The 12,933-nt window shown below is 37.1% G+C and overlaps 1 protein-coding gene across 1 annotated transcript in view; it reads right to left on the bottom strand.

Moving 5' to 3' along the window:
- The window catches only part of CFAP61 (cilia and flagella associated protein 61), a 362,517-nt gene that overhangs the window by 245,506 nt on the left and 104,078 nt on the right, over positions 1 to 12,933 (bottom strand). Inside the window, exon 17 of the mRNA XM_036749971.1 lies at positions 11,314 to 11,453. Coding sequence (XP_036605866.1) covers positions 11,314 to 11,453 — 140 coding nt within the window. The remainder of the gene's footprint in view (positions 1 to 11,313; positions 11,454 to 12,933) is intronic.

Here is a 12,933-nt window from a genome sequence, read left to right as displayed (position 1 = left end):
AGAAGGCCTAATGACTCATGAATTGCTGAGGTGGAATTGAGTATACATGCATAAGGAATGAGCCGACCCTCCATCAGAGGCCCTTTAGTTTCTTTTCTTCCTGGTGGCAGGTGAGGTGATTGCCTATGACCCCCTGCCACCCCAGTTTCTATCTGTCTGTGAGCACATCACCTTGGTTTCTTTTGTGTTTATTTATTCCTGATATTGGAGGGGGGAAGGGAAGAGAACAAGCCTGTATTAAACATCTACTCTGTGTAGACACCATGATAAGCACTTTACAAATATGATCTCATTTGAGCCTCACAACAACCTAGTATTGTCCCATTTGATTCATGAGTATTCTGAGAGGGTAGTGCCCAGGTGAACAGGAGATCCATCAGAGCTATCCAAGTTCCCACCAGCAAGCAGATTCCACCAGAGTGATAGTGGCCAATGACCAAGGAAGGGCTTGAACACAAAGGTGGAAAGAGTCCTCCTCAGGACAGTGGCATCTTCTATATCATGGCCTCTCATGATGGAGAGAAAGGTTGTCTATGGAATCTAGAAAAGTACTGCTCCACCAAGCTAAGCAAAAAGCTACATCTAAAGGAGATCTCATGAGGATTCCATGCAAGGAAAAAACAAAAGAAGACTTCTGTGTCCAGGAATCAGGAGGTATCTCTTAGTCACATATTTTCTATAAAATATGTACCTCACTGCTATTGTACTTCAGCTTAAGACTACTCTCCCCTGGGACTTTTGCGAGTGCAAAAAGAGTGCCCCAGTATTGGGGGGAGTGGGGAATTGTTTTATAACTACTAAAACCATGAAGATAGCAGTACTCAGTCACCCTCTGGAAATATAACCCACCAATATGAATGGGAGTTGGAACAGTGAATCCAAAAGCAGTTCTATGTTAGAAATGTGGCAAAAGGTAGATTTTTAAATTGTTTTTATGTAGAGGTTACCCAAAACACTATCATCACTCTTTCTCTCATCTTAGAAAGTAAAAAGTAAACAGATTTCTGATTTAAATAACTTTCCTTGAATAAGATTACAAAAATGAAAAATTTTTAAAGTGCAGGAACCAGTTTGTCACCCTAGAAAACAATGCAAGGAAATTTCCAAAATTTAAAATGAAATTCTAAACCCACATTAAATCACCCTCTTCATTTACTGTGCAACTGGAAGGTGTAGGAGATAAGAAGACGTTACTAGTAACTATAGAAAGCTTATTATATGCCTTAGCTACAGAAAACCCCTTGGGAAATATAATGACTATAAAACAAAGCACTAATTATATTCATCTTCAAGATCTGGAATCCTTAATTAAAATGAAATTGATTTTTTAAAACTATGTTAGAGTTAGCGCTCATTGTCTGATGTTCCAGTGACTATCTTTTCAATCTTAATAATATTGTCATAAAAATTACAAAACGTAGATGTATTAATTAAGGGTTTATGAAATGCTTCATTGAATCTTTAAAGGTAGGTGTCTAAGACTGAAAAGAGATATGTCTCAGATGGTGAATAAACATTTATTAAGTACTTACTATTTGGCAGGAATATGCTAAGCACTGGGGATACAAAGAAAAACAAAAACATAGTCTCTGCTCTCAAAAAGCCCATGCTCTAAAAGAGAAGACATAAGCACTGGGGATACAAAGAAAAACAAAAACATAGTCTCTGCTCTCAAAAAGCCCATGCTCTAAAAGAGAAGACAACATGCAAATAACTATGTTTATATATACACACTATCTATCCATCTATATACACATAGATAGATAGTGTGTGTGTATATATATACATGTGTGTGTGTATGTGTGTGTGTGTGTGGTAATCACAGAGGAAAAGCATTAGCAATGGGAATGGGAGAGAGCCTTATTGCAGAAGGTAGAATTTGAGCTACATTGTGAAGGAAGCCAGGGAAGGCAGAAGACGGAGATGAGGAGGGAGAGAACTCTAGGTACAAGGAACAGCCAACGAAAAGGCATGAAATCAAGAGATACTGTCCTATGAGAGGACAACTAGCTTTTGTTACTATGTGCCAGGTTACTATGTGTTACCTACTATGTGCCAGGTATGTGTATTAGGCTCTGAGGATACAAAGAAAGGCCAAAAAACCCACTCCTTGCTTCTCAAGGAGCTCACAATCTAAAGCAGGAGACGACGTGAAAACAACTATGTATAAGCAAGGTACATGATCTCAGAGGGAAGGTTCTAAAATTAGTGAGGCCTGGAAAAGGCTTCTTGCAGAAGGTAGGACTCTCATTCCCCAATTGATAAATGGTCAAATGCTATTAACAGGCAGCTTTCAGATGAAGAAATTAAAACTATCTATAGTCATATGAAAAAATGCTCTAAATCACTGATTAGAAAAATGCAAATTAAAGTAAGTCTGAGGTTCCCCACATCACACCTATCAGATTGGTTAGTATGACAGAAAAGGAAAATGATAAATCTTGGAGAAAATGAGAAAAAATTGGAACACTAATGCATTGTTGGTGGTGTTGTGAACTGGTCCAACCATTCTTCAGAGCAATTTGGAACTATGCCCAAAGGGCTATAAAACTGCACATACTCTTTGATCCAGCAATACCACTACTAGCTCTGTATCCCAAAGAGATCATAAAAATGGGAAAAGGATCCACATGTACAAAAATATTTATAGCAGCTCTTTTTGTGGTGGCAAAGAATTAGAAATTGAGGAGATGCCCATCAATTGGGGAATGGCTGAACAAGTTGTGATATAATGAATGTCACAGAATCCTATTGTGCTATAAGAAATGATAAGCAGCTGGATTTCAGAATAACCTGGAAAAGACTTACATGAACTGATGCTGAGTAAAGTGAGCAGAACCAGGAGAGCATTGTAAACAGTAACAGCAACATTGTGCAATGATCAACTGTGATAGACTTAGCTCTTCTCAGCAATACAACGATTCAAGACAATTCTACATCCAAAGAAAGAACTATGTAGTTTGAATGCAGATCAAAACATATAATTTTCACATTTTTTGTTTGTTTCTTTCTCAGGGTTTTTCTCTTTTGTTCTGATTCTTCTTTCACAACATGACTAATGTGGAATATGTTTAACACAGTTGTACATATATAACCTATATCAGATTGCTTGTTGTTTTGGGAAAAGGGAAGGAGAAGGAGGGAGGGAGAAAAACTTGGAACTCAAAATCTTAGAAAAATTAATATTGGAAACTATCTTCACATGTACTTGGAAAAAAATAAGATATTATTAAGTGAGAGGAGAAAGGTAGGACTCTAAATGAGACTTGAAGGAAGTGAAAGGAGCCAGGAGGCAGAGTTGAGAAGAGGGAAAGTATTGCAGACATGGAGAAAAACCTGGAGTTGGGAAATGGAGTATCCTATGTAAGAGATGATAAAAGAATAAGTAGTACTGGATCACAGAGTATTCAAGGATGAATAAAGTGTAAGAAGACTGAAAAGGTAGGAAAGGGGCAGGTTATAAAGGATTTTATATTTGATGCTGGACGTTAAAGGAGGCATTGGAGTTAACTGAGTAAGGGAAGTGATATAGTTAGATATGTGCTTTAGGAAGATCAGTGGAGGATAGATTGGAATGTGGAGAGACTTGAGGTGGAGAGACCAAGGAAAAGGCTATTGCAGTAGGCCAGGCATGAGGTGATGATGGCCTGCACCAAGGTGGTGGCAGTGTCACAGAAGAAAAATGGATATATGTGTGTATGTATGTATGTATATGTGTGTCTATACATATATATATATCTGTATGTGTCTATATGTATATAGACACATAAATATATGGACAGATGGATATAGACACACACATATACATACATATGTGTGTGTGAAAGATGCTACCAAAGTAGAGACAGCAAGACTTGGCAATGGATTAAATATGTGGGACGAATGCGAGTTGAGAATGACAGCAAGACTGAGAGAATGGTTTAATGGCAGTACCCTCAAAAGTCATAGGGAAGTTGGGAAGAAGGGAGGGTTTGGGGCAATTAAATAATGAGTTCTTAGGACGTGGATATAGACATGGAGATGTGTATTAAATATCCAAATCAAAATATCTAATAGGCCATTGGAAATGTGAGCCTGGAAATCAGTAGAGAGATTAGAGCTAGATAAGCAGATCATAGAATCATCTGCATAGAGATAAAAATAGAATTCACTGAAGCTAATGAGCTCACCAAGTGAAATAGTATAGGGGGAGAAGAGAAGAGGGCCCAGAATAGAGTCTTGGGGATACCCACAGTTAGCAGAAATAATCTGGCTGAAGATCCAGCAAAGGAGATTGAGAAGGAGCTGTCAGACAGATAGAAGGAGAACCAGGAACCATGTCATGAAAACCTAGAGATAAGAGAGTATCAAAGAGAAGAGGATGATTAAAAATATCAAAGGCTGCAGAGACATCAAGAAGGATAAGTATTAAGAAAAGGCCATTAGAGTCAGCAATTAAGAGATCATAAGTGACTTCGGAGAGAGAAGCTTTATTTGAATGATCTGGTAAGAAACCAGATAGCAGAGATTTAGAAGAATGAGAGAGAAAATGGAAAGGGAGAAGAGATATAGGAAAATAGCTAGCAGGGATGGGCCCATCAAGTGAGGGTTTGGGGGTTCTATTTTTTAAGGATGGTAGAGCCATGGACATATTTATATTTGTAAGCAACAGTACATAGGGAGAGACTGAAAATTAGGGAGAGCAGGGATGATAAAAGGTGCAAACTGGTAGAGAAGACAGGATGGACTGGTATCTTTTGTGCCAGTAGAAGGGTTAGCCTTGGCAAGGAGAAGACCTCTTCACGTGAGACAGGGGTGAACAAGGAAATAGTGGGGAAAGAGCTGAGTGATGTAAGATGAAGGTGAGATTAAAAGAGAGCACTCTTGGAGAATGAATTCAATTTTTTTGGTGAAATATGAGGCAAAGTCATCAGCTGAGAGGGTTGCAGAGAAGGCACTGCAGTGGGCTTAAGGGGGAATGAAAAGGAGCCTATATCACAGCTCAACTTAACACTTATAAAGGGCCCACTATTTGTGGGGCACTACGTTGGACAAGGGGAATTTAAAGATAAAACAAAAGTCCCTGTTTTCAAGGAGCTCAGATTCTTCTGAGAAGAATACAGAACATATAGAAATAAGTACACAAACAAGGTAATTTGAGGAATGAGACAGCCCTAACAACTAGGGAGGTGAAAGAGGGCTTCATGGAGGAGGTGGTACCTAAGCTGCGTTAAAGGTAAAGATCAGAATTAAATTACTACAACTCCGAAATGGAATAGACTTATCAGATCTACACATGTGAAAAAAAAAATATGGCATGCTCAAACAAATGATTTGGTGAGTAGTCGAAATTCATTCCCAAATGATAATTTCCCTCCTCTTTATACCTGATTTTTGCTTTAAGGTAATAACTCACAGAGCTGTCTCAAGTAGTTCCTCAATTCACCCCATTATTTACACACTTGTGTCAAGGATCACTTAATCTTTTGGAGCCAGAAAAATGATCCATTAGTCTTTGTCTGGGCTGCTTACCTTAGGACATGGATATTTTGACACACAGGACAGGATGTCCACTGTTATAATTAATCCCCTTGCCTTTCAGCATGCATCTGTCCCCTCTTATGAAGCAATCCTACCTGTGTGCTTTAGCTCAACATCCCAGGTCTCTTCTAACTAGCCCCCGCCTTTTAACCTAATACTACTCCTACCTTAAAATCTCATCTCTCTTCACACTCATCCCTCCTGTTCTCTCCCTGACCTCACCTCCTGCTTCCTTCTGCTGTGATTTGTGGCAACTGATCTGTGAACAAACTCCCTTTATTCTAAATGTATTTTTCTCTTCTTCCCTCCAGCTTCTCACCCTGCTTTAAACATAACTATGTGCTGAAGGTATCACATCTTCTCATGCCCTCTTTCATGCAAGCTGGGAAGCTAAATGTCAACAGCAATGAGAAGATGAGGGCCTAGACTAAAGTAATGGGCATGTGAGTGGAGATAAGAAAATAGATATCAAAAATGTAGAGATAGTACAGCCTACTTAATATAGCCATTAAGCAATATACAGATTAAATTAAATGAGACTTAATCCAAACTGGTAGCATTTCATTGCACTACACATGAAATAGAATATAAAAGTATAAGAACTCTGCCGATTTCCCAAACCTGAGTCCGAGTTATTAAATGATTTTTATAAACATCTATAAATTCCAGTAATTGGGGAAAATCTCAGCAGCATGGCAGCTTCATGGAGTTCATGGAGGCAGGAGGCAGCAGATTCAGATTGCACCTTTGACAGTATCTAGCTGTATAACCATTTGGTGAGTCACTTAATCTGAATTTCAGTTTCCTCAGCTGTAAGCGGGTGTAATGATACCTGAAATGTAAATCTCATAGGTTTGTGACAATCAAATGAATACACGTAAAATTACTTCCCCACTGTCTATTCACCATGGCCTTGTTCTCCACCATCTCAACTCCTACCAGAAACTAGGATTCCCTATGTTAGGTCTCCTGACTGTGATAAATGGGCTCTCTGCAGGGCTCAGGTATCCACATCACTTCTAGGCAGTTTCCTCACCTTGCTTGTACCTTTTCAGGACCCTTTTAAAGTGCTGTATTTCCCTATTAGAATATAAACTCCTTGAGGGGAGAGAGTGACTTGCTTGCTTCTATTTGTATCTTCTGGACTTAGCAACATTGCCTGGCACACAAAAGAAGCTCAAAAAATACTTAATTTTTAAATCTCTCTCTCTCTCTCTCTCTCTCTCTCTCTCTCTCTCTCTCTCTCTCTCTCTCTCTCTCTCCCTCCCTCCCTCTCCCATCTCTGTTTCTCTCTGTCTCTCTCTCCCTTTTCTCTCTCTCTCCATTATATAAATGTCAATAATCTCTTAACCCTGCCAAAGATGTCAAGAAGTCAGTCAGTCAGGTAGTATTTATTAAACACCTTCTACATGCCAAGTGGAGGCAGCTAGGTGGCACAGTAAGTAAAGTGTCAGAGCAGGAGTCAGGAAGACATCTTTTTTAGTTCAAATTTACCCTCAGATACTTACTAGCTAGCTGTGTGACCCTGGAGAAGTCACTTAACCCTGTTTGCCTCAGTTTCCTCATTTATAAAATGAGCTTGAGAAGGGAATGGCAAACCACTCCAGTATCTTTGCCAAGAAAACCCCAAATGGGGTCACAAAGAGTCAGACATGACTGAAATGAATGAACAACAACAACAAATATGCCAGCCACTCTGCTAAGGGCTGAGAAGGGATTTTTCTTATCCAATTTAATAGGGATGAAGGTTTAAAGTAAATAGGACGGCAGAAATAAAAAGGAATAAAAAAAAACAATCTGGTGGTTTTCAATCCAAAAGAAGGCACAATTGTACACTAGAATCTTCTTGTACTTCCCACTATATGGAAGAGAATTCAATACAGGACCAGTCTATCATAGACTGACCCTATTCAAGGAACCTTCTCATTAGAGGCACCAGAAGGACTTCACTGAAAAATTTTCACTTACAACATGGTCTGGCAGAACGTGTTACTGTGAGATTCTAGTGTAGTTTAATAGGTGTGAATGAAACACCAACAAGGGAGCAACCATAACAAAATAAAATCACTTAGAAGAGCAAAACACACATGCAGAGAACAACTTTTGTATACTGAAGGTTATTTATAACAGTTTGGTTTGGAACAAATCTCAATAAATTTAGAAGTCAATTTCAGAACTCAAACAAAGCTAGATTTCATTGAATGCTATTGGATTTAGAAGTTAAAATTAAATGAAACAAAACACTGAAAGACAGTTTTTTAAAAGGTAGATATATACAAGCCAGAAGTGTGCTCCAGAAGGAAACTGAGACATAGTTAAGTGACTGATCCAAACAGACAGTAAATGACTAAGCCAGGGTCATACCATCCATCATTAAAGCTTAAATTCTTGGTGTCTTGAGAGATTTTTGTCTCTAAGCAGTCCCATTTTTTTTAAAAAAATCCATTTTAAAAATATATTTTGCTTTTCTATTGCCCTCATTGTCTAAAATATCCTTCCCTCTCTCCCTAGCTAGAGAGCCATCTCTTATAACAAAGAATTAAAACTAAATTAAAAAGTAGTTCAGCAAAATTAATCAAAACATCATTTAAATTTGACAGCATATGAAGTGTTTCATATGTATAGTCTCCTACCTCCTCAAAGAAGAGATCAAAGAGCCCCTTTAAAAATACAAATCCCCTTGAGAAGGGTTATAATTCAGTTCCTCGATTAATGCTTAAGCAAGAATTGACTTGACAATTAGACTAGAGAAAAGATGGGATTTAGAACTACTGTTTTAGGGAAGGTAAAAGAACCTAGGAGAGGAAGAAAGAAAATAGACTAGCTAATGGAGGAGAGTTTGGCAGAAGGATAAAGACAAACTCACTTTCAGTAAAATTTTGACTATGACTAAACCTAGCTGTGCACACCAAAACCAATCAATCACTGCAACAAAGGACTAAAAGAGCTTAGAACCACTTTAGCCAGGATACACTTCAACTCATTGCCAAGCAGATAAAGCAGTCAATGGCAACACTAGGTTACAATGTAAACTTTTGGGGAATAAAATCTTACTGAAGAAGGTGATGGAAGATTATGAGTGATATAACCTCACAAAAAAAAAGAGAAGCAGTAGAGGGAAAAAATCAAAATTACAGAAAGCTTGTCAAGAGACCCAACTAAGCCAAATCAACCTAAATGTCTTTAAAGATGAAATGAGGCCAATCCCCCCACCTCCCCAACACACACACACACACGCACGCGTGCACACACACACGCACATGCACACCCACAGAGAGAGAGAAAGAGAGAGAGATGCAGAAAAAATGAAAAAAAAATCTGTAAAGATTTTCTATGACAAACAGTTTTCTCCATTAATTACATGGAGTCACCAAAATTGAACTCAACACTGTAATTCCAACGTGTTGTACAAGGAAGCAGAAATTGCACTAAAGAAAATAAAAATGTGAAAAGCAGTTGGATTACACCAACTATCCACAGAGGAGCTCCACAGTGGATGCAACACAATTTTAAAAGCATTTAAGGGATCCATTCTCAAGATATTTGAAACAGGGGACTATTCTGAACTACTGGGGGAAAATCATGGACTTTCTTATCATAAAAGAAGGAAAAACCAGCCAAGAAGATAATTGTCAACCCATATACCTACTTTTTAATCTCCACAGAATCTTGATAAAAATAATTTATATGCACATTGAGGGCATTCTTGATTAAGGACTGAGAAGGATGCAAACAGGCTTTTGGAAATGGCATTCTATGACCAAATACATCTTTATGATTACATAAATGAGGTATAGAGCATTTTAGATCCTTCTAGACTAACTGTTAGCTGATAGAAAAAAATGAAAGAAAAGAAAAGAAAGAAGGAAGGAAAGGAAGGGAGAACAAAAGAAAAGAAAAAGAAAGGAAGGAAGAAAGAACAAAAGAAACAACGAAATAACATTTGGTTTGGTAAAAGAGAATGCTCCTTTAAAGGCTCTCCTCCAATAAGGTATCTTCTATGCACATGGAAAAAAATCATATAAGAGTCTCTGAAAAAATGTAAAATTATATATTTCATATATAATGTATATTATATATACATATATGTATTTCTAAGTATGTGCAATGACCCTCTAGTTTTTTTTATGTCAAGTGAACCATAAAATAGGGAGATGTATACTTGCAAATTATATTTGCCACTGTTATGGAAGATCCCCAGCACGAAGTCCTAATAAAAGATTCCTTTAAGTTGGCGAGATTCTCCACATGCTCCTATTTGCAAATGACCCTGGTCTGGTTGCATCAAGATCCAAAACATTGACAAGATCTTAAAAGTATTCAAAAGACATTAGTCTTTTTAAAAATAAATCTCATCAATGTTTTTTGTTTTCATATCACCTGCATTTCCCAATGTGCCTCTAGCCTTCTTTCCATCCTTATAATCAAGAATAAAAAAATTGGTTTGGGATTAGAAATAATGCAATAAATATTTTTGATCAAGATGTTTTGACCTCCTCATTATAGCAACTGATTGATTTTGGTTAAATTTCCTCAGTCAATGACTGTTTCTTCTTCAATCTTTTGTCACTATGTGAGTGTGAAATGTAATTACAGAAGTAATTTTATAAGAAAGTTTATCCATCATACAGGCAGGTCTATGTAGGACTCTCATTTTTATTTCATAGTAAAGTTGAAATTCTTAAAGTTGTGAGTATGGGGATTTTTTTAAAAAATGAAACATTAAGAAAAACTTGAATTAGAGTACGGCTTGGTGTGATGGCTGAAGAAGTGCCAATTTCTGATAATAAAGAATTCGTAGGTTTTGACATAATCAGTCTGGAAAAGACCCTAACATAAATTCTTAAAACAGTATAGGTCCTCCACACTTTATAAAGAAATATTGTGTAAAAGAGATCAAATGAGTATAAGCTAAAAGGTCTGAGGTATCTGAATTCCACAGCATTAGTTATATAGACATGGTAGATAATGTGGCTGACAAGTTAAAGGATACAGCAACAGTGAAAAATATATTTTGTTGGGAAAAAGCCACTTACAAGAAGGCTACATGGACTCAAAAAGTAATTTTGCAGAAAGAAAACCATGTTATGCTACGCAGGAGTTCATACATCCAGTCCTTCTTTACTCTACCTAAAACATGCAAATTATCAAAAATCAACGTTATGCAATGGAAGTTTTCTGGTTTTTGTTAAGTTATAAAGTCAGCACCATTTATCTTTACGTCCCATATCATTTGCAAGCTGCATCAACAAAACAATAATTGGTATTCATAAAGCTGACCCTGTATTTTCCAAGAAAGGTCTTTTTTTTCATACATTTTCTCTGACAAATCAGGAAAATGAATCATCTTTTCTTTAGAAGTTCATATAAAAATTGTTCAAATAAAAAGTTTCAGTATTCAAAATGTTAATAGTTCAGCTAATTGAAAATTTCACATTTTTCAGAATTATTCATTCCTTCAAAATACTGGATGCCAAGGTATACTACCTCCTTCACCTTCCTCATAAAATTTTTGTGAGTCAAAAATGAGATAAAGTACTTTGAAAACACAATGGAAGAGGACAAAGAGAATAAATAAGAAATTGTTATAAAATTGCAAAATGGATAATCAGCACCTAAATAACAGAAAAATGACTTTAATTCCTCAGAACTAAACATTTACATCTACCGAGATATGCACTGAAATCAAAGGCAATTAATTTTAAAATAATGAAAATGAAAGGTAATTACTTGATCTCACTTTTATTTAAATAAAACAATATATCTTAATTTGACAAAATATGTATTACTTACTTGAGCAATCCAGCACGATGAAAAACATAAAGATCATTATCAAGAATGGAGGTATTAAAAGGAATAATCCTAATGAAATTCTGGATCAGAATAAACTCAGGTGTGAGATGGGGTACAGAAATAACACAGAAGTCTTTATGCTAAAATGATAAAAAAAAAAACCTGTCAACTGAGTGACAACAACATCTTTGCTGATTTTTAAGACTATTGTTAAAAACAGAGCCCCAAAATATACCACTAAGGCAAGAAGGAAGGAGGGAAGTATATTAGGGAAAAAGTGTTTAGCTTAAACTATTTAATTCAACATTCAGCAAACATTTATTAAACAACTACTCTGTGCAAAGCATTAATCCATCACATGGGAAAATGATGCATAATGTTTATGCTTTATGCACCTGATAGGCTGATAGAAAATTGAATAAACAAATGGTATGTATACATGCTGTAAATATTTATTCAACATAATTATTTTAAGGAACCAAATTTTTAGCCAAGGGAAATCTATACATCCATGTTCACTGTCTTCATTCATTTGTAGTACCAATAAATGTGACAATATAGCCTAGTGGAAAGAGCACTGGCCTAAATCAGGAGACCTGGAGTCACTTAATCTCTGTGTGCTCCCTTTTTCTCAACTATAAAATGAGGGAGTCTGGTGTGTTCAAAGAGGAAGACATCACGGTGCAGGGGGGGATGAGCACTGACTCCAGAGTTGAAGTACTATGGTTCAAATACTGCTTCTGACACTCACTATATGACCATTTCCAGAGGTGGGGAACCTGCGGCCTCGAGGCCACATGTGGCCCTCTAGATCCTCAAGTGCGGCCCTTTGACTGAATCCAAATTTCACAGAACAAATCCCCTTGATAAAAGGATTTGTTCTGTAAAACTTGGACTCAGTCAAAAGGCTGCACCCGAGCACCTTGAAGGCCACATGTGGCCTCGAGGCCGCAGGTTCCCCACCCCTGGACCTAGACCCTCGTTTCTTCATTTGTAAAATGGTGGAATAGCTGGCCTCTATGGTAGTCTTCTGGCTCTAAATCTTTGATCTTGTGACCCTAAGTCAGTTCACATCTCTGGGTTTCAGTTTTGTCATTTGTAAAAATGAGGGGTTGCACTGAATGGCCTCTAAGTCCCTTCTGGATATGTGGTGACTGATTACCTCTAAGGTCTGTTCCAGATTTAAAATTCTATAGTTCCATATAAATACATTTTTTAAAAGAACACTGTGTTCATCATTACAAATTTGAACATAAAACTGTCCTATTTTGTATAAGCAAATGCCCTTTTCTCGCTGGCAAGATTCTTGTGTATTAAGGCAGAGTCCACAAATTAAATGTTATGCCATACTTGTGTGTGTACACTGGTTCTTCTACCAGGCTCCAAAAGAAAGGGCTGCTCTATTCCTATCTGTTAATTTGTGCCCCTGGGATCTTGCCTTCTCTTGAACCCTGTAAAGGTATTACTTTGCTAATCCCAAACCCTTAGAGACCTTTTCAACACAAATGAGTGAATCATCATTTCACCTGCACCTTATTCATTTCTAACGAATGACATAGTCTTAATTTGGGGACTCAAGCTGTTAAAACTGCCTCTGAGCTGAAAACTAGAACTAGCTGT

The sequence above is a fragment of the Trichosurus vulpecula genome, chromosome 3, assembly GCF_011100635.1.
Source record: "Trichosurus vulpecula isolate mTriVul1 chromosome 3, mTriVul1.pri, whole genome shotgun sequence".
NCBI lineage: Eukaryota > Metazoa > Chordata > Mammalia > Diprotodontia > Phalangeridae > Trichosurus > Trichosurus vulpecula.
This window is presented reverse-complemented; position numbering and strand designations above follow the sequence as displayed.